Below are 20,369 nucleotides of genomic sequence, written 5' to 3'. Positions count from 1 at the left end.
TGTGTATGCTTCTTCTTTTCTGTAGGATGTTTTTAGGTATCATAATGAGGTAGCATTTCTTCTTGTACAAATCAAAAAGTCGTTCTTGTATTACAGTAAGATCAGGTGGATTATGGCACCTAGCTGTGCCTTTGACTCTGTTCTCCGTCTCTCTGTCTCTCTGCTTGTGATGATTGTGACCATTCTGATATTCCCATTCGCCAAACAACCGGCATTCCAGTCATTGGCACACAGACAGCACTGCAACGCCCAAAGTCCCAGCTGAGTGAGGCCCCCAAAGACCAGCATATCCCCACACCCCGCGTACCCCCCATCCCACCCCCCCGACCCGCAGCGACACAGCAACAGCGACAGCGACTGCAGAAGGAAGAGCTGTGAATATTGAACATCGCAGCTCTAAAGAAAGAACACCCCGCAGACCCCGAATCCAGCACAGCAGGAATCCAGACACCGCGATCGATGCTGGACATTCAGGACGCCCGGTACACATCTACACCCCCCCCCCCCCCATACCATACCCCCGCGCCCTGCAATTCCCAATCCCAATCCCTGGCTGCATGGAGTAGCTAGAGAGCTCATGGCTGACAGGAGTACTATAACAGAGCCCGCTGGAAAGCAACCTTCGAGCCCGGCCCGCGCCCCACGCCCGAGGGCCTCAAGTCGTCCGGCGGCCTGCGCAGCGTGTGCTGGAAAGTATACCTCCCCTCCCTTCCTCCTTCCTCCTTCCCCTTCCCCTTCCCCTTCCCCTTCCCCTTCCCTTCCCCTTCCCCTTCCCCTCCATCCACCCACCGACTGACCGACTGACCAATTGGGGCGACAGACATGGCTCCTCCTTCCCACCACGGACCAAAGCACCTGGCGCGCCACGCTCGCCGCCTCCCGCAGCGTCTTCGAGGACCTGCGCACCAGCTACATGGCGCCGTTTGACCTCGAGCGCGCCGACGACGGGACGGGCGTGGAGCTGGACCCGCTGGCGGAAGATGAAGCTGTCCGTCCCCTCTCCCCTTCCTGTCTGTGTGGTGCTAACAGAGGTGGCGGAAAATAGAACCCCTGGGACCGCTACCGCAAAGACGAGGAGCTCCGCGCCGAGATTGTGCAGGACGTCGAGCGGTGCATGCCCGACGTGTCCTACTTCCGTGGCGCGGAGGTGCAAAAGTCGCTGCTGGACGTGCTGTTTGTGTACTGCAAGCTGAACGAGGACCTCGGCTACCGCCAGGGCATGCATGAGATTGTGGCGGTGATTCTGTGGGTGCTGTCTGCTGATGCTGTTGCTGCTCCCGGTGAAGAAGACGGGGTGAAGAGGGAGGGGGGAGAGGAGGAGGAGGAGATGGTGAGGGCGCTCTGCGACGAGCGCTATGTCGAGCATGATACGTTCAGCCTGTTCCAGGTTGTGATGCGCTCTGCAAAGGCGTGGTATGAGCTCGGCGAGGAGGGGGAGGGGAAAGGGAGGGGCAGGGAGAGCCGTGGGCGCCCGCCGATTGTGGATAAGAGTCGGTGGATCCATGAGCATCTTGTCATGGCCGTGGACCCGGAGCTGGGGAATCATCTCAAGGCGCTGGATGTGCTGCCGCAGGTGTTTTTAATGTGAGTGATTTGCTGTGATGCTGCTTTGAGTTGGAGTGGATGGCTAATGGTGGGATTTCATATCGGTAGACGATGGATCAGGCTGCTCTTTGGAAGAGAGTTCCCCCTCGACGAGCTGATTGAGGTGTGGGATTGCCTCTTTGCGGAGGACCCGGGGCTGCAGCTCGTGGACTACATCTGCGTGGCCATGCTTCTGCGCATCCGCTGGCAGCGTATGCTCTCTCCCGTTCTATATTTCTCTATTCCTATATTCCCAGAATATCTCTCTATTCTCAGAACATATCTAGCTCTCTCCTATATTCCGTCTACACTCCCAGAGTTCATTCTACATCACTAGCCAGCACTCGCACACATCTATCTACATGTCAATGATCTCACTAACACCCCGCCCGCACAGTCGTAACCGCCGACTACTCCACCGCCCTCACCCTCGTCCTCCGCTACCCGTGCCCCTCCGCCGCCCACCCGCCGCGCACCTTCGTCGCCGACGCCCTGCACCTGCGCTCCAACCTCACCTTCACCGGCGGCAAGCACATCATCACCCTCTACTCCGACCGGCCCCCCAAAACGCCCCTCCCCCCGCGCCCCACCAAACCCACCGCCAACACCAACAACACCACCACCGCGGCATCACGAACCAAATCCCCCCTTGGCAGTCCCACGCGCTTCATCCCCGGCGTCCAGCTCGACTCGGTCCTCAGCGACGTGACGCGCACCGTCCTCGACCGCGGCGAGAAGTGGGGCGTCAACCGCACCATCGGCCGCGCGGTCGGCGAGGTCAAGAAGAACGTGCAGGGCTTCCAGCAGCAGCAGCAGGCGCAGTGGGCGGAGGCGAGTAAGGAGCTGGCGAAAGAGGAGGAGCTCGTGAAGCGGAGTAGGGCGCTCAGTAAGAAACTGAAGCACGACGAGGAGCGCAGGAGGCTGCTGGAGAAGGCGCTTGGTGCGGTCATTGATGCGCTGGAGCAGGAGCCGCTGGGCGCTGTGGAGAGGGCGAGTGCGATTGAGAGGTTGAAGGGTGTGAGGGCGTGTTTGGCGGATAGCACGAAGGTGGTGGGGCCGGAGCTGTTGGAGACAATTGCGCCTGGGACGCCGGTGTCAGCGAGACATCCGCCGCCGGGATTTAGGAGATCGTCGTCTGCCGCCGCTGCAATATCGCCGCTGAACCCGGCGTCACCAATGTCTGCGGCGTCGTCGACGATGGTGAAGACGCCGAGCTCGCCGCCGGGGGGCTTTGTTAAGACGAGTTTTAAGAATAATTCAGACCCGGACTTTCTGACGCACAAGCCGCGGTCGTCGCTAGCGCAGAGCAGCTTTGCGTGGATGCTGGGCGACGATCCGGCGGTGAAGGCGAAGACGGGGTTTGTGGCGGGGAAGGGGAAGGGGGGAGGTAGTGGTGGTGGGAGTGGGGCGGGGGGCAGTGGGGAGATGGTGAGGGTGGGGAGTAAAGACGGGAAGGGAGAAGAGGAGGGGACGGAGGGGTTTGATTTGGGGAGTATGGAGGGGAAGAAGGTGAATTCGAAGGAGGGGTGATATACCATGCATGGTGAGAAAAAAGAGCGGGTTTGTCTTGGTGTTTTTTCCTCTTCTTTTTTTTTTCCTTTCTTATTCTTTTTCTTCTTGTGCTAGCTGTTTCTTTTTATAAGAAAAAGATTATATTGGTTTTTTTCCTTCTGTTGTTTCCTTCTTTTTTTTTCTCTTCTTTTTTTTAAAACAACACAATAAATATTTCTCTGGTGTATAGAGATTGTAGATAATATATTTATAGGGCCATTTACCTATGTAGCTTACTTACCATTACTGGTTTGATTAATCGTCGGTGTCTTTTAGGGGCCCCGTACTTTGAGGATGGACTCGTGGCTGGTCCAACATCAAGACTGGATGCTGTTCGAGTTTTGATATTCACTGGATTCAGTGATTCCTCGTGGTTTCAAGAAGATATATTTGAAGTGGCGTGCATAGTTCACAATTTCAATGAACGCTACCAAGCTAAATACAGCTCAAGTCATCCCACATGGAGCTTGAGAAGACTACTAAGCTCCCAGTACGAGATATTTGATATTGTGCCTCGATGGTTGTAACGATATCTCTTGAGGGGACGGTATACGGTATGTCGTTTTAAAATATAGCGTAGTAAATCAGACTGGCCATGTTGGTCCAGTTGTAGTCGAACCTGCTATAGTTCACTCCGTGCAGTCGGGCATGCAGAATATGTGATCTGGGGATAGCCATATCGTACCTATAGTAAGTATATATAAGAAAGTAGAAAGTACAGCATCCATACGTTAACTACCAAAGCTTCTAGAAGTGTGCAAAATAGCATAAAGGCATGTAGGGAAGTTGAAGACAGACTGAGACGTTGTATAGTGAACGGTATTCTATCCACAAGACTGTAGTAATACCATGACTGTAGTCTGTTACTATGTAATCGATCCTGGTAGCGTTCCTGCAGGTACACCAGCGGTTTTTCCCATAACTTAAATCACCACGCAGCGAGTGGTATCTATCTACATGTAGCTTTATCTGCAGGAGAGGAGGGGAAGTCTTTCCGGATAATTAAAGATAAGGAAACTGTAGAGATATATATGTAGAGTATATCCTGGAAGTGACTAGGCCCGATCTAGACCGTGTGTATGTACGCAAAATATATAGCAGATGCGTCAGGGGTAGGTTGTCATACTTTCCCAAACACAGTCATAATCTCTAGATGTACATGTAGGGGAGGATTCCTCGGAGCTAGGATTTTTGCTATATATGGTCTGTTAAATATCCAACGCAGAAGACCCGGGCCCTGGACAGTGTCCCAAGATTTGGAAGGCTGTATCTGGGATAACCACTTCCAGACATGATGAGATACAGCATTAGTACTGCAGTGCCCCTTGCAAAGACGTACCTGCAATGCTAGTTTAATCTGAAATATCATAACAAGTTCCTCATTAGTACCAGTACGGCCGCTTTAACCAGAACGTACTGCACTGTTGATACCACAAGCTACCAGAGCAGTAGATAATAATCCCTTTGGGGTAAGTATATTCAGTTAGTCGGCCTAGGATCTGGACTCACTTCTTAAGCTCATGTGGCTGTATCCCTAGTATAAAAGCTTACTTAACCTTACATGTAGTTCTTGTGATATCTCAGACCCTCGCCACTTTTGAGGGTTGCTGCATGTGAATGCTTACTGGAGTTGCTCGTTTTCAGGAGTGGGCTGTTTTATGCCTGTCTCTGCATGGTGTCGATTAGCATGTACTACTAGTATGCCCCCGTACCTGTCTGTACGTACCTGCCCATCCATAACCTCATATAACTAATCCACACTTATTCCCACTCAACTAAGCACTTCTTGGGGTGATCCGCTGCAGGGGTCACAGAGAAAGTGCGGAGAACCCCATTCGAAGAGCAACGTCAACAAACATCATAGAGACCCAGATCTCAAGAGTTATGTACTCCTGGATGTTTGTTTGTCTTGTATTATAAATCTGAAAACCTCCGTTTGTTTCAATTCCTCCCTGGTACCGTCTGCCAAAGAAAAAAAGGGTGACATCTGTCAGATATCCCCAGAAATTACCCCTTCCCGCTCCCTCCCCTGTTGTCTTTGCGGCTCTTCATTAAGGTTAGACGTCTTCTTGGCGTTGCAATCACCCGAGTTCTGAGCAGCGCTCCCGACGGTTCCTCGACTCCTCCTCTCTCCTCCTCTACCAGAGCTCACTACACTTGCATCCTTCTCCATATCATTATCTCAACAGGCCCATCCCTAGACTAAATATACACATATCCATTCCAGCTATGGACGCATTCCTCGGCTCTCCCTTCGGCCAGATGTCGCCTCCTGACCCCCCCGCTCCTGCTGCACCCCGTCACGCGTCTCGCCCACCCCAAGCATCTGCTGCAGATAGCTGGAGTGCCCAGCAGAGCAGCCTTGCCCTGCGCTTCTACCGACTTGGTCTTCCTGGGGTTGCAGAGCTTGTGCTCAGTGCCACGAAGCTGGATACCGCCGCACTCGCTAGAGATGCTGCCATGCTGGAGGCTGCTGGGGGTAATACGCCAGGTGGAACTGTTGCTCCGGGAGTCAATGCTGTCGTGGGGCGGGAGGTACACGGTTCAGTTGGGAGTAGTGGAAGTGTCGGCGGCGGCGGCGGCGGCGGCGGCGGTGGTGGGGTTTCGACCCCTCCTGAAACTCCGAGCGTAGCTATTCCTTAATATGCCTTTTCTGAGCCCCCGGAAGTTGTACTCATTTATATCGTGGTGGATAGACCGTAGGCCGTTCTCGCCAACCCGGTGAGAAGTCGGATCGTTTAATTGCCCATAAGGCCAAGTCGATCATGGACCTGAAACAGGGTGACTTCGATATCCAAGTGACGCTCGGACGCATTTCACAGTTGGAGTACGATCCATCTGATCCTGTGCTTTCCGATGTCCCAGAGGGTGCAAAGCCAATTGCTGGTTTCCTGCTGGGCCTCGTCAGGTTGTACATGCAGACGGAAAACGAGCATGATAAGAAGACCCTTCAGTGCGTAGCGTTGTATCATCTTCACATTGTGTTCGATGGCTTGGTGAAGAATTTTCGAGGGAAGGATGCCAGGGCCAAGGCTAGTGAGGTTCTGGTAGGTTGTCTATGGGAACAAGTCGATTGAGAGCCATTGATACTAACGTGAGAAGTGCCATGTGATGGCGGACATGCCAATGGCTAAATCAGCCAGCAGTTTTGTGACGCTTGCAACCGCGAGCCGTTGGTTGCGAGAACTTTGCGATTATATGGGCGGTCCCAGATTCTCGCAACACTTGCTCTACGTCCGTGGGGACTTCACCATAACCAAGTAAGACGGGGATTAGAGGGGGGAGGGCCGTTTATTTCCTCGAATCACTAACAATACTCCAGTTTCAAACAGATGATGACCTCTGCCGAGCGCCTTCGAATCATTAAGGAGGCCCTGTCCGATGCACGTGAGTATTATCTCGGACAACTAGATGGCCTCTATGGAACCTTCGTCCCTCAATACATTCCGGCTTTCTATAGCGAAGCGATAGGAGCACGATAGTGGCGAGAACCGAGGTGATTCTATACCTAGGTCGTAGGTATAGGTTTATACTTGATTATTTGTTTGATTATCGTAAGTTTCCCCACTACCTAAGAAGTCGTGAGTCTGGGATATGTCAGTCACATCTGGCAAAAGTTTATTTCTGCGTCTCTCCCAACCTCTGCATGTCGTGGGGTTTATAGTATGGGCCTACTTCACATGAGGCCGTGAAGTTTCCTGGTGGCTATTGGATTAAGTACCGGCTAACATGATGAAGCGTGGTTCACCACAGACAACTGACTGTAAAATACTCTGTTGATACCGCTTCATTTTTGGGAGTTTATCGTGTCTTTCTTTGTTTTCCTCTTGGCGTTTTCTGTCTTTTGTCTCGCTCATGTTTCTCCCCCATTGTTTGATTTTCTTTTTTCCCGTCAATTGCATTTTGAAGAAGTTTTTTTTGGAAGCATTGCGTTACATCTGGTTTATGGAATAAAGACGTTTTTCATGTACAGAAGCTGAGTCTAAACTGCATCAACGAGGAGACGAGTGAGATGCTGTGAGTTGACTGTTGTAGACTCATTGGTCACTTGATCGGGACGGAGAGATTAATAAATGAGTAAGTAAATGATGTCAAAAGAAGACCTGATTAGTTCTTAGTCAAACTCAAATCGAGTGCGAGGCAAGAATCCGGGTAGAGGCATGGGCTTCCTGGGCCTGTTGAACTTAAAAATACCCACAATGAGGGACAAACCGTTGAACGCATGGTGAATATATATCCGTGTCTTCTTTTCGGCGGGGGGTTTTATACATCGTCGGTACTACAATTCACAAGGCATGGACGCCTTTCCCGAGATAAGCTTCTCGCTTCAAGTAGGTTAAACTTGATTAAGGTATCTCAAAAAACGTGAGCGGAAGATTTTTCTCGGACTTCTTCAAATCTCCCTGCCAGGGGACTATACCTACGCTAACCAAAGTAGTCAGCTGCAAGGGTTCTCGTTGACTGAACTCTAACAGACCCTAACAGCTGGCTGGAGACTGGTGCTTTTGAGATACATGTAGAGACTAAGAAAAGGGATATTCTAGACACAACCTCCACTGACTCTAAACTGATGAGATGAGCAACACCAGATGTGGAGGTTAGGGGTTGTTACAGTATGACTCTACCGGCGGTACTGCAGTTTCATGACTGTGCATGATGGCAACTTTTGCGTTACATGGTTGAAGGTTTGTTCCTTCTTTGATAAAACCCCACCCTTGCTAGTGATAGAAGATGAGACATCAAACTACACTATTCACAATTAAAAGCCTTGAATAGACGTTACTACCCGCATTCTGATGGCACCGGTGTGCAGATGTGGCTCGAAAACATGCAGTAGTGCCAATGAAGTAGGTATCTCGAGGGCATGGATGCATGACGATAAGGAATTTGGACATGATTACTTTAGTTTCGTTCGTGAGGAATATCAGCCCATCCATTGGGCAATTGGAATCAATTACGGACCCTGTATTTGATATTGATAGCAAGATGATTTATCTCTCACCGTTTCCGAAGTCGGTAGGTCGAGTAAACCTTGAAGATATGGTAAGGCGAATCACAAATTTTACCCCTCTCACCCCTCCATCATCCACTTTTTCGTTTTTTTTCCTTGCCCCCTCCGCGTAACTTTTACTTCATTACCCAATGAAGCTTAGTAGAGACAGGGTAGGTCGTTAGTTGGGAGGCAAGCTGCAGCCAAAGAAAAAAAAAAAAAGTAGGAATTTACCTACGTGGGGACTGAGGGCTCCCAGTCACAAATGCCAAGCCCACCGGAGGCGGGGCTGCCCTCAACCCCTCTGACTACCCCTCTTCCCTTTAAATTCCCATCTTCCACACGAATTTGTGAAGTTCTCTTCTTTCTTTTCTCCCCTCCTTGTCACTGTGAGTCTTTCTCTCCTACCCCAAAACTTTCATCCATCAACATCTACTGACTTTCCTTCGTAGCATACCGAACAAAAGCTACGTTCTTCTGAGTAATTCACACAAACACACTTCTTTTTTTACATCCACACATTCACAATGGGGTAAGTTCGTTCGTTTCTCTTGTCTCATTCTTGAAAACAACAGTGAAAGTCTTTATGGAAACAACACAATCATCACCGCAAGTGGTTTTTGATGGCTTTTCCTCATTTCGGTGATGGGAAAGCCATCAGAAGCTATTGAAGGTGTTTGGTTTTTTTACTGTGGCTGTGGAAGTTCGCTGCTTTTTCGTGAGACTGAAAATTTTCCAAAAAGAAAATGCTAACATCAATTCTGCTCATAGAAAGGAAAAGCTTCACATTAACGTCGTTGTCATCGGACACGTCGACTCCGGAAAGTCCACCACTACCGGTCACTTGATCTACAAGGTTTGCATTCACAGCCAAAAAAAAAAAAATTTCACGATACTAACCAATTTTCTTATGATAATAGTGCGGTGGTATTGACAAGCGTACCATCGAGAAGTTCGAGAAGGAAGCCGCTGAGCTCGGAAAGGGTTCTTTCAAGTATGCCTGGGTTTTGGACAAATTGAAGGCCGAGCGTGAGCGTGGTATCACCATCGATATCGCTCTCTGGAAGTTCGAGACCCCCAAGTACTATGTCACTGTCATTGGTAGGTTGACCCCACACCTTATCTTTTTGATCTTTTGTGTATCTAGATCTACCCCGCTAGTCCCATTTGAAATTTTTCCGAGACAACGCTAACATTTCTTTGTTAGATGCCCCTGGTCATCGTGATTTCATCAAGAACATGATCACTGGTACTTCCCAGGCTGATTGTGCCGTTCTCATCATTGCCGCTGGTGTAAGTTCTTACCATATCGTTGGATTTTTTTAACATTCACTAATTACTTCGCATCACAGACTGGTGAGTTCGAGGCTGGTATCTCCAAGGATGGTCAGACCCGTGAGCACGCTCTTCTCGCCTACACCCTTGGTGTTAAGCAGCTCATTGTTGCCATCAACAAGATGGACACTACCAAGTGGTCTGAGGATCGTTTCAAGGAAATTGTCAAGGAAACATCCAACTTTATCAAGAAGGTTGGATACAACCCCAAGACTGTTGCCTTCGTTCCTATCTCTGGATTCAACGGTTAGTAACCTTCCTCTCCTCAATTTTAACATTGTCTAACATCCATCTGTCAGGTGACAACATGATTGACTCCTCCTCCAACTGCCCCTGGTACAAGGGATGGGAGAAGGAGACCAAGGCTGGAAAGTCTTCTGGAAAGACCCTCCTTGACGCCATTGACTCTATTGAGCCCCCAACCCGTCCTACCGAGAAGCCTCTCCGTCTTCCTCTCCAGGATGTCTACAAGATCGGTGGTATCGGAACAGTTCCCGTCGGTCGTGTTGAGACTGGTGTCATCAAGCCCGGTATGGTCGTTACTTTCGCCCCCGCTGGTGTGACCACTGAAGTCAAGTCCGTCGAGATGCACCACGAGCAGCTTACTGAGGGTCTCCCCGGTGACAACGTTGGTTTCAACGTCAAGAACGTCTCCGTCAAGGAGATTCGTCGTGGTAATGTTGCTGGTGACTCCAAGAACGACCCTCCCAAGGGTGCCGAGTCCTTCAACGCCCAGGTCATCTTGATGAACCACCCTGGTCAGGTTGGAAACGGTTACGCCCCAGTTCTCGACTGCCACACCGCCCACATTGCCTGCAAGTTCGCTGAGCTCCTCGAGAAGATTGACCGTCGTACCGGAAAGTCCACTGAGACCTCCCCCAAGTTCATCAAGAGTAAGCTACCATTTCTTAATACATTCTTTCGTAATCGAATATTATACTAATATATCAATCATAGGTGGTGACGCCGCCATCGTCAAGATGGTTCCCTCCAAGCCCATGTGTGTTGAGGCTTTCACTGAGTACCCTCCTCTCGGTCGTTTCGCCGTCCGTGACATGAGACAGACCGTCGCCGTCGGTGTCATCAAGTCCGTTATCAAGGCTGACAAGGCCGGAAAGGTTACCAAGGCCGCCGTCAAGGCCGGTGCCAAGAAATAAATGGGTTAAATGGTGTGCTGGGTATGGTGAGAGATAGTTCCACGAGTTCTAGATGCACTGTGTTCTGTATACTTGGGGCGTTGAAAAAAATTCATTTCATTTCTGTTATATTTCCTTTTTTTGTTCAAGAGTTGAGAAATACGAAAATATTTCCCTCTCCACTCTTCTCTCATCGTGATCAGTCGAAACCATCACTTGTGATCATTAATCGTGATATCAATCGTGCCCATCCCACTGTAACCTTGTAGTTTCATTTCATCTTATCCCTGTGAATCCCAAGAGTAGCAACGTTATTCATTGCATTGATTTTGGTTGAGATAGTACGATTTCCCGCCAGTTGGATATATATTTTTTATTCGAGAATAATTCTTGCCCTTTCTCTGCAAAAAAATATTCGTCTGGTTCAGGTGGTCCTTGGGGACATGGCTTCATTCGTTTTGCTATAGTTGGGAGCGTTGATGCATCCAAAATCACTCGTCACCTCTTTTTCCAGCATTAGTCATCACCTATGCATTTACATGCGCTTTGAAGAACTAATGACCCAAAACGCCTGTACATAGACGTAGCCCGACTGCCAAAGTAATCTCGTAGGCTCTGGTTCGAGACTACAATTCAGGAATTGTCTAACTCGGACTTCTTCTGGGAATTTGACCCGGGAGTTAAGTATTTGTACCTACGTAGGTGTTTAATTCTCTGCTCTAGGGCCGGGACAGCATCACAACCACCAATTTATTATACCTGGATGTCACAGGGGACCTTGAAGAAGTGAATTCATGAAGCTAGCCGACTGGCCATATACACATATCATGCATGAGCTCAGTTGAATGGTGACTAAGCGATACATATAGTTTTGTGCATACTCAACCCTGAAGTAAATAAACCTCAGGACATATCTCGGAATTATTGCCGCAGCTGCCCAAAGCAACGGCTCGCTGCACGTACGAAAATATAGAGATTGATTATAAAACACTGGAAATCCAACTCCAATTTCTGTTTTTATCTCCACCCACAGTGCTACGGACATCTAGCATCCCGGCTCTGACAACTCAATATGAAAACGGTATTCCATCCGTACATACATGTACAACCTCCCTGCAAGACCCAAAGGCCCTTGATAAGGGAGTACGTATAAACTTTATAATTTAAGGTAAACTGCGCCAAGCTTCCTGGTCGCTATCTGTGGGACATTACAGGTACTTTCGGGCGAGCTTCCGTACACTTGGGACTGCTGATCCCAGTCGATGTATCCGATATCGACAAAACCCCGGCGGAAGTCGATCCCTCTCGTTGTACAAACATGTTTCTTTTGGACATGTGCACACACATGTCTCCTCACAACGGCGACATACTACGGGGTCAAATAGGCCGAAGAAACGGCGTACCCGGGGAATTCATCGGAAGTCCCCATTGGAGGAGGGTCTAAAGCCTACCTATAAGAGAGATGTAATATTTCTTTTTTTGTGGAAACTTCAAGTTGGTTCTTTTTTATTTACAGCGACCAATTCTGATATTCCAAGATGAGGAGTTTTACGACAGCAATAATCCTGGGAGCTTCCGCTCTTCCCCTTTCGTTTGTTGCTGGAGCAAAGCCGTATTCACAATGGATGGCCGACTCTGTTATTGCTCGTAAAACCCCTCTTGGGAAAAACGCGGCGGGGAGCGTCCTCATGACTTACGACCACGGGGTTTTTGAGCGCGCTCTCGAGATGGTCTATAATGTTACTGGAAACGCAACTTATCTCAGCTATTTGAAGACGGGAGTTGATAATATTATGAACTCGGCGGGAACACTGTTGGACTATGATCTTGATTATTATACTCTTGATGATGTGAGATTGGGGCCTGAGTTTATCTATATGTGGGTTTTTCGTGAGCGTTTGTTTTCCTGATGGGATAAATATAAATAAGTTACTTACAAAGTTACGGAAACAGGTATTTGAAGACGGGGACCGCAAAGTACAAGACTGCAGCAGACACCTTACGTCTTCAGCTCCAGACCCAGACACGCAACAAAGAAGGTAAATATATCCCAAAGAAACCCAATTGAGCTCGAGCGAAACTAACAATCCTCCAGGTGGTTTCTGGCACCGCTCCACTTATCCTAACCAAATGTGGCTCGACGGACTCTACATGCAGGCTCCATTCTATACCCAATACACCAGCTTCTTCCAGCCCACAAACACCACCGCCTATAACGATATCGTCAAGCAGTTCGACCTCATCGAGAAGTACACCCGTAACTCCACAAACAGTCTCCTGAAGCACGGCTATGACGAGTCGAAGGTAGCTGTATGGGCTGATCCCGTAACTGGCGAGAGCCCAGAGGTCTGGGATAGGGCTTTGGGATGGTATCTGATGGCACTTTTGGATGTGCTCGATTATTTCCCAGCGTCACATGCGGGAGCGACCACGTTAAAGAATTACTTTATCAGAGCTGTTGCAGGGGTGAAAGCAGCAGCAGATCCTACAACGGGAGGTTGGTGGTTGGTGATGTCTGAGCCGTGGCCGGGACATGCTGGTAATTATATTGAGACCAGTGGGACAGCAATGTTTGTTTATGCAATGTTGAAGGGAATCCGCAAGGGTTACATCAGTAAAGCAGATTACTTCCCAACAGCGGAGAAGGCATATAAGTTGTTGCTTTCGGATTATGTAGTTGAAGATAGTAGTGGACTGTTGAATTGGGAAGGAACAGTAAATGTGGGAAGTTTGGGTAGTAATGGAACGTTTGAGGTGAGTTGACTCTTTCAAGCCATCTCTAAGATTGAAATGATGAAGTTGATACTAACATAACTAAATTCTAGTACTATATCTCGGTGGCAGAAAAGGAGAACGATTTCAAGGGCCTTGGACCTTTTATTTACGCCAGTATCGAGTATGAGCAGATGACAAGTACATGACGGGACGGACTTGAGTAATGTCGGATGGATATTGAGAATAAAGATATTTATGTTCATATATCGCGCAGTTTCTCATCATGCAAATAGATTTTTAAAGCACTCCTATTCAATCACTTTCCCGAATATTTATCCTCATTTCTACTGGATTGAATGAATCCCAAACCCCTACAAATATTGTAACACTAACACCAGCCTAATTCTTTCCTTGCGCCGATCTGCTATGTTAAAGTATTTAACCCAAGCCTAGGGCTGGGTGAATACATATGGGCCACGTCAAAGTCATTCCTCGGAGTGAGTCATCCACCTCTTGTAAAGGTGTTAAATCGTTTTGGGTAATTCAAGTGTCATAATGTATACTGGAGCTGCACTGCATTATGTTTAGTAAAGTCCCAAAGGATTGAGGTGCATCAAAGCACCGGCGTAAATGTAACAGCTAAAGTGATTCCATGAACCCTGACTCGGGACTAGGGTTAAGAATTATATTATCATCATTACCTGGCTATTACAAATATTCTTGGGGAGAAGTGAAGTCGATTGATGTACCCCATGAATCCAGCAGGACAAGGGTTAATTAACTCCAAGGTAGACTCCAGGGCTTTGTAGATGAGCTTCACTTTCCGAGCGGTAATTTTAGGTATTGGTGTTATCTTGCTCCAAGATCAAAAATGATAGCTTCCCAGGCGCGGATATTCGTGACAAATAGAAAGGTAATAGTCAGGAAAATAGAGAGATAATAGTAAGGAGAAAAGGGACGACGATAGACGTAAAGGTATAGTATAACTTAGGTTAATTGTAGGGGAGTAAAACTGAGGTTATCATGTCTACAGCTTAAACATACCATGACCCTTCCCACGATGGCTTTGAGAGATAACAACGCCGACCACATCCAACTAAAGTTATCAGAAGAGAATTTCGAGGCGTGGTGGGGCACATATATAAACTATGTCCCATTCATTAGACTTCAAAAATACTTTCAACCAACGATCTATGTAACAACTTACCCAGAACTACTGACTAAGCATCAGTATATCTATCATCGACCTCAATTACAGGCCAAATTTCCGACTCATGGAAGTACTCTTCATCATGTTGATCCGGGGTTGAATTATCTACCCTCTCTGAGCCGGCTGTTTCCGGCTCTTTCTCGCTACCATCACCCTCAACATCTGCATCATCATCCTCCTCGGTTTCTAGCAAATTCAAGGCTCGCTCAACCTCATCACGGAACGACCTCTCTATCTTCTCTTCTTGTTGATCGGCTTGTCTGATTGCTCTCATCTCTCTGAGTTCAAGGATTCTCTTCCACTCTTCCAACTTCTCCAATTCGGCTTTCAACTTGTCCTCCTTTTCTTTCTGCAACTCCAAGACAATCCTGATATTTTTATCCATAATTTCACGGATGCTGTCAACTTCCCGCTTCCGTCTCTTATCACCAAGCATACCCACAACGGTCTTAGAGTTCTCGATAAGTCTTTGAATATCCTTTCCTGAGACTGGAATACGGTGCACCGCTGCGTGCCTAATTTCATCGGTACTTTTCAATGTTGAGATAAAAACCTCTACATCTCTCGCCCCCTTAGTGTTGATGGGGTCCTTTCGGAATTCGAATGCTATATTTCGAGCCCATTGGGTTATTTCACCTGCTTCAGGGCAGTCCCAATGTTTCCGAACAAGCAAGTTGGGGTAATGCTTTCGCGCAAAATCGTAATAGGCACATTCGAGAATGCTTTGTAGAGTGGTAAGAATCCGATGTTGTTGCTTGAAAGGCAAGGACGGAATTTCGGGGTCTGAAGGTAATGGTGGATCAACCACCGCTGGGGCAATTGATGAGGCTGGACTTCTACTTGCAGGGGTCGAGCTTCCTCCCCGAGAAAATATATCACTTGGTTTTTGCGCTGCGGCGTGCATTGTGGAAGGCTTTGGTCGGGCTTGAGAGGACTTTCCTGCCACAAACTCTGCGATAACAGGATCGACATTGGCAACTGTAAGGGCAGGGCTTGGTGTGGTTATCGAGACTTCTACTCCCCTATGCATGTCATCCTTAGCTTCAGCACCAACCGTTGTGGTTTTCGGCTTCTTGCCGTTTTGCAAACCGTCATCACTACCGGAACGATTATATTGCGATGAACCGCTAGCTGCTAAAGCATTGGAATCAAATTCGTTGGATTTGATGCGTTTTTCGTCACATTCCCGAACCAATGCTTGAGTCAAATCGCTCGCCAACATTTCGGTAAGTCGGATGCCCACTCTATCCTTTGTAATGCCTCGTGCAATGAACTCTCGTGGGATTGTGCTGATGAGGCGTTCTCGAATGATTTTCTTCCCGACGAAGCCCTTTGTTTTCTCGTTGAACGCATATTTGAGGGCTTGGGTTTTGATCCAGTTGTCCAAGAAATCGGCATTTTTGTGGGGTTCACTCATACTGATAAGAAAAGAATAGTTAAAGGGCCAACCGAGCGGAGAGTGTTGAATATCTTGTTTTTGCAATGCAGTGCGGTTTAAAAGATGGAATAATGCTTGATATCCCTTACGCTGTTCACGCTGCCAATTTTATCACGATCCTTGTCTTCTGGCTTGTCCCATAGGTTGCTGTATGCATGTGTGTAAATACCAACATTCTCCACGAAAGCGGAATCTCAGTACATCACAATGTATGGTTCGCCTCAAGTTTTTTTATTAGTGCCCTTTAAGTAGCTATTTTTTTTATAGGAATGAGCGGGATGCTAAGAGCGTTGCGCAGACTTCACCTCTAAGAATTATCAATATGGCTGACAAGCATGGGTTGCCTTGGGCCCTGAGGTAAGACAGGGATTGGTTCCCGCTCTAGCGCGCGGGAAGAAGCATGGGCTTATTGGATCATCAATCCGGTCTAACCCCATTTAAATACTCTATCGCGGGCAGGTTGTAGTTTTAACTTTTAGGTAGAGTACATCCTTCCCGCTGCTGCCTGAGTCGCCAAGACTCTGAGGGTTCCGTACGGAACACGGTGATTTTGAGTTATGGCATATCGGGTTAAGAGAGACCAAACCAGATTTTTTTGTGTGTTCCGCGTTTACCGCCGTAGAGCTAATTCGCAGATACGTTGGAACGTGTGTTCGATTCTGGACTAACCAGAGTTATGCTTCTTATTCCTAGATCGTTCAATTAAATTGGGGTTTGAAATATGTAAGGGGACCACCAAGGTGCCCAACGCACTTTCTCTCACTGATATCAAAAAAGTCCCCCGGAAGCCTAAAACAGGGCTCTGTTTTTGAGAAGAGATCCCCCACTCTGATATGGTATTCTCGCAAACGAATGGTTGAGAATGGGAAAGGTACTACTCGCGTACAGCATAAAGAACCAGAAAATGTAAGTGACGAAACAGGGATTATTTGTATGGAGTGGCGCTGATCTGCCATACAAAATACGGATTTGCATTTCCCCTACACGCGAGTATACAGTCAGGCACATGTAAGTTTATGCACGGGTTGCGTTGTTCAACACAAATACCCACCCATAGCTGCAGGCCACATCGCCGGTAGATATTGCTGTGCAATCTTCACAACCGCACCTAGGGATAAAGCTCATCGCAAGAATGACGTGCGTGAAGCAAGCTGTAACTTATGGGTGGGGGTAGATATCTGGTCGCTTATCTGATTTCGAGAGAATGGAGTAGCACTTCCAGAATAGATCCACGTCATGATTGATTGATACTGATAGAGAGTATTTACCAGGTGTCAAAACCGGCAATTTACACTTCGCCACATTAAAAGGTGGTTGCCGAAACAGTCAATTTTGACCTATTTCTCGAGGTGGGGATATAGGATACGCCTGGAGATGTTTTCTATACTGCGTATAGTTCACATCCTGCGAGCGTATTTTCCAGTAAGCGTGAAGAATTATTTATCTACAGAGTTTCTCCCATCATACCTTCCTTGTGTGAGTGAGGGGAACTGTCAATTTTGCCTCCCGCAACCGTCATTTTCAAAGTGTCAATTCTCGGATTTGACACTTAATAAATACTCTCTGATACTTGATGCTGTTATTTTGTTGGTCTAGTGCCGCCCATTCCAACCACATACATAAAGATAGCCTGCAGAACTGATTTGCTGGAACTAGCAATCCTATGACCAGCCAATGCAGTAGAGTAGGTACTGAAAACTATCAGAATATCCACATGTCAATCCTGTGACATTAAGTGTGAGTGATCGACTGCCTCATTAACCTGCAGTTGATCATACTCTCTGCTGTTGTCCTTTACTGTGGTGAAGGTAAACTGATAACCTACCCATAAGCTTGGCATGGATCAGGCACTTAACTTACAATCACTATGCTAGAATTATAATTGACAAGAGATATCAGATTGACGGTAAAAAGATCAATTTAAATTGGCTACAAAGCTTAAAGGTGCATGCACCTAGGACAAATTCACCATTCTGGTATCGACATCGGGACCATCATACCTGAATAAGTAAAGAAAAAATGAAAAGAGTAAGCCCGTTACATCATACGACCCGCATCAAGAACAGAAATAGCATGTGCCTTTGCCGAAAAGGAGTTTCTACCATTCTCTGATAGCACCGTCGGGGCCGTGGAACTCAAGGCATCTCCAGGCAGTTTTACACTCGGTAGAAACCTTCCTGATCAACGCTTCGTCAACCTCGATGCCCAAGCCTACGCCTGTAAGGCCCTTAACATATCCTTCATTGACTTCAAAAACAGATGTGTCTTTAAGGTAGCTGTTCAAGTCCCAGGTGCCAGCACCTGCGGGGGTCATCTTGTTGTAGTGAATGCCCAAAGACATCTCCTGTATGACAAAGTTGGGAGTAGCCATGGCAACTTGAATCGAGGCGGCCAAAGAAATTGGTCCTAAAGGGCAATGGGGAGCTACACCAACGTCGTAGGCCTCACACATGGCTGCAATACGACGAATCTCAGAGATTCCACCGCAGTGAGAGACATCAGGTTGAAGTATATCGATCGAGGATGACTCAAGGAATGGCTTAATATCCCATCTGTTGTAAAGACGCTCACCGAGAGCGATTGGGATGGTGGTCTGCTGAGAAAAGTGCTTGATGGCTTCGGGGTGCTCGGAAAGCAATGGCTCCTCAATGAAGAGCGGCTGATGGGGCTCTAAGAGCTTCGCAAGTTGTTTGGCCATCGGTTTGTGAATACGGCCATGAAAATCAAGACCAGCATCGAGACCAACAGCTTTAACAGCCTTCAAACGCTCAACAGAAGCGTTCAACGCGGATGGGGAGTCCAACCAGCCCAAGTCCTCGGTTGCGTTCATTTTGATAGTTGTGAATCCCTGAGCCTTGCGTTTCTTGCTAAAATCCAAAAATAACTTGGTTAGCTAGAAAGCTTCTAAAGTCATGTTTTCTTTTTTGGGAGGAAGAAGCAAAACTGAAATGGTTGGCATAGGAGATAGAAATCAAGGACTACTCACGCTTGCTCTTCGACGTCTCCAGGACGGTCCCCTCCAATCCAGGCATAGACTGCGACCTTGTTTCTCACCTTTCCTCCAAGGAGCGAGTAAATAGGGACGCCAAGCTTCCTGGCTGTATCAAGTGTCAGTCATGAGTGATCACTCTAACGGTAATTCTCCGATCGATTCATGCGGGTGCGTCGATCCGGGGATAACCCCACGCTCAGCCTCACCAAGTGTGACCCCCGCGTCTTTAATGAGATCGGCAAATCTAGCCAAGACTACGACAATGATGGAACAAACGTCGAACGTCGTTTTATATGGCGAAATTACAGAAAGTGTAAGAAATATTTTGTGGCATACCTTTCAAGTCCCATAAAGCAATGTCAATTCCAGAGATGGCAGACATGAAAACGGCACCACCACGATAAAATCCCAATCTCCAGGCGGTCTGCCAGATGTGCTCAATATCACTGTATAAGAAAACGTTAGATTAAAATTTATTCGTGTGCGGCGGTATAATTCGGCGAGCAGATTCTTATGCCATGATTTACGGGAGATAGCATGAAATGCTGGGCGCCCATGAACTATAATAAAAAAAGATTGCAAAGGAAAAAACATACTCCGCTTCATAGCCCACAAATCTCAAGATCAATTCGTCGAGGCTGCCTTCAATTGCTTCAGTGTGCCCTTCCAATGTCGACTCTCCCCAGCCGTAATGGCCGTCCTCACTGGTAATCTTAACGAATAACCAGCGGGGCAGAACACGAAAGTATTCAATAGAGGTGATTTTGGCCATATCTGTAAGTTGGGTTGTAATGGTATGAATAAGAAAGCGATTCTGGCAAGAATATAAAACTTGTAGTGTGGGTTTCGTGAATTGATGAGGGAGAAGACACAGAGAGAGAAGCCAAAGATATATAGATTTTGGGGGGAGTGCCAACACATAGTATGGAATTCCCCTAGAGAGATATTTTGGTTTTGGTTCAATTGCCAAGATTAAGTTGTTCGAGATTCCCCGTCTCGAATTGAGCAGGCTTACCAGGGTGGTGAATTCCAACGCAATAGACGCCTTTACTAATTCCCTGTTTTACTTTAACACGATCAATTGGAACGTCAAGAATGACATATCATAGATTTACTTCTCCGTTATCCGACTTTGGGCTATGCATGCAAGTACAACGATTGCAATCGATAGTAGCTCTAAAGCAGTCTCAATCAAAGCTTCTGCGGCGTCAATTGCGGAATACGCAATTCATTGAACCTTGTGTACAGCGGGCACTGGTGGTACCAGGAGATGACGATTTTTCATATGAGTTTTCGACATAAATGCAGTTGTATATTGGCTGTTTTGCTTTTGAAACGGTCCAAAAACAGTTGTTTGACATCGTGGATGTTGTGCAGTCTGAAATGTGGTGATGTCTCTTTTCTCTGCTCGAAAGTCC

The 20,369-nt window shown here is 47.5% G+C and overlaps 7 protein-coding genes across 7 annotated transcripts; 4 read left to right on the top strand and 3 right to left on the bottom strand.

Moving 5' to 3' along the window:
• Positions 1 to 459: 459 nt before the first annotated feature.
• On the top strand, positions 460 to 3,114 carry LAJ45_08817 (uncharacterized protein; the record flags this gene model as incomplete). Its single annotated transcript, XM_046118366.1, has 6 exons — positions 460 to 482; positions 603 to 693; positions 821 to 988; positions 1,046 to 1,584; positions 1,654 to 1,796; positions 1,982 to 3,114. 6 exons carry the CDS (start codon positions 460 to 462, stop codon positions 3,112 to 3,114), a joined length of 2,097 nt encoding a protein of 698 aa, XP_045968322.1.
• LAJ45_08816 (uncharacterized protein) lies at positions 2,363 to 3,122 on the bottom strand (the record flags this gene model as incomplete). The annotated part of the gene is made up of 2 exons (XM_046118365.1): positions 2,363 to 2,427; positions 2,480 to 3,122. The coding sequence occupies 2 exons, from the start codon at positions 3,120 to 3,122 to the stop codon at positions 2,363 to 2,365; spliced, it is 708 nt and encodes a 235-aa protein (XP_045968321.1).
• A 2,242-nt stretch (positions 3,123 to 5,364) lies between these two features.
• Positions 5,365 to 6,896, top strand: LAJ45_08815 (uncharacterized protein; the record flags this gene model as incomplete). Its single annotated transcript, XM_046118364.1, has 6 exons — positions 5,365 to 5,763; positions 5,832 to 6,182; positions 6,238 to 6,395; positions 6,458 to 6,522; positions 6,618 to 6,689; positions 6,874 to 6,896. 6 exons carry the CDS (start codon positions 5,365 to 5,367, stop codon positions 6,894 to 6,896), a joined length of 1,068 nt encoding a protein of 355 aa, XP_045968320.1.
• A 1,756-nt stretch (positions 6,897 to 8,652) lies between these two features.
• Positions 8,653 to 10,617, top strand: LAJ45_08814 (uncharacterized protein; the record flags this gene model as incomplete). Its single annotated transcript, XM_046118363.1, has 7 exons — positions 8,653 to 8,657; positions 8,897 to 8,981; positions 9,046 to 9,226; positions 9,333 to 9,418; positions 9,478 to 9,706; positions 9,760 to 10,353; positions 10,418 to 10,617. 7 exons carry the CDS (start codon positions 8,653 to 8,655, stop codon positions 10,615 to 10,617), a joined length of 1,380 nt encoding a protein of 459 aa, XP_045968319.1.
• A 1,517-nt stretch (positions 10,618 to 12,134) lies between these two features.
• Positions 12,135 to 13,517, top strand: LAJ45_08813 (uncharacterized protein; the record flags this gene model as incomplete). The annotated part of the gene is made up of 4 exons (XM_046118362.1): positions 12,135 to 12,475; positions 12,550 to 12,635; positions 12,692 to 13,350; positions 13,422 to 13,517. The coding sequence occupies 4 exons, from the start codon at positions 12,135 to 12,137 to the stop codon at positions 13,515 to 13,517; spliced, it is 1,182 nt and encodes a 393-aa protein (XP_045968318.1).
• An 899-nt stretch (positions 13,518 to 14,416) lies between these two features.
• LAJ45_08812 (uncharacterized protein) lies at positions 14,417 to 15,938 on the bottom strand (the record flags this gene model as incomplete). Its single annotated transcript, XM_046118361.1, has 4 exons — positions 14,417 to 14,457; positions 14,519 to 14,531; positions 14,631 to 15,535; positions 15,599 to 15,938. 4 exons carry the CDS (start codon positions 15,936 to 15,938, stop codon positions 14,417 to 14,419), a joined length of 1,299 nt encoding a protein of 432 aa, XP_045968317.1.
• A 2,119-nt stretch (positions 15,939 to 18,057) lies between these two features.
• Positions 18,058 to 20,096, bottom strand: LAJ45_08811 (uncharacterized protein; the record flags this gene model as incomplete). The annotated part of the gene is made up of 6 exons (XM_046118360.1): positions 18,058 to 18,826; positions 18,946 to 19,057; positions 19,288 to 19,397; positions 19,548 to 19,725; positions 19,967 to 20,009; positions 20,067 to 20,096. 6 exons carry the CDS (start codon positions 20,094 to 20,096, stop codon positions 18,058 to 18,060), a joined length of 1,242 nt encoding a protein of 413 aa, XP_045968316.1.
• Positions 20,097 to 20,369: the final 273 nt, after the last annotated feature.

The sequence above is a fragment of the Morchella importuna genome (genome assembly GCF_003444635.1).
Source record: "Morchella importuna strain M04M26 chromosome Unknown Morimp01GS032, whole genome shotgun sequence".
NCBI lineage: Eukaryota > Fungi > Ascomycota > Pezizomycetes > Pezizales > Morchellaceae > Morchella > Morchella importuna.
Note: the sequence above shows the minus strand (reverse complement) of the source record. Positions and strands in the feature narration are given on the sequence as shown.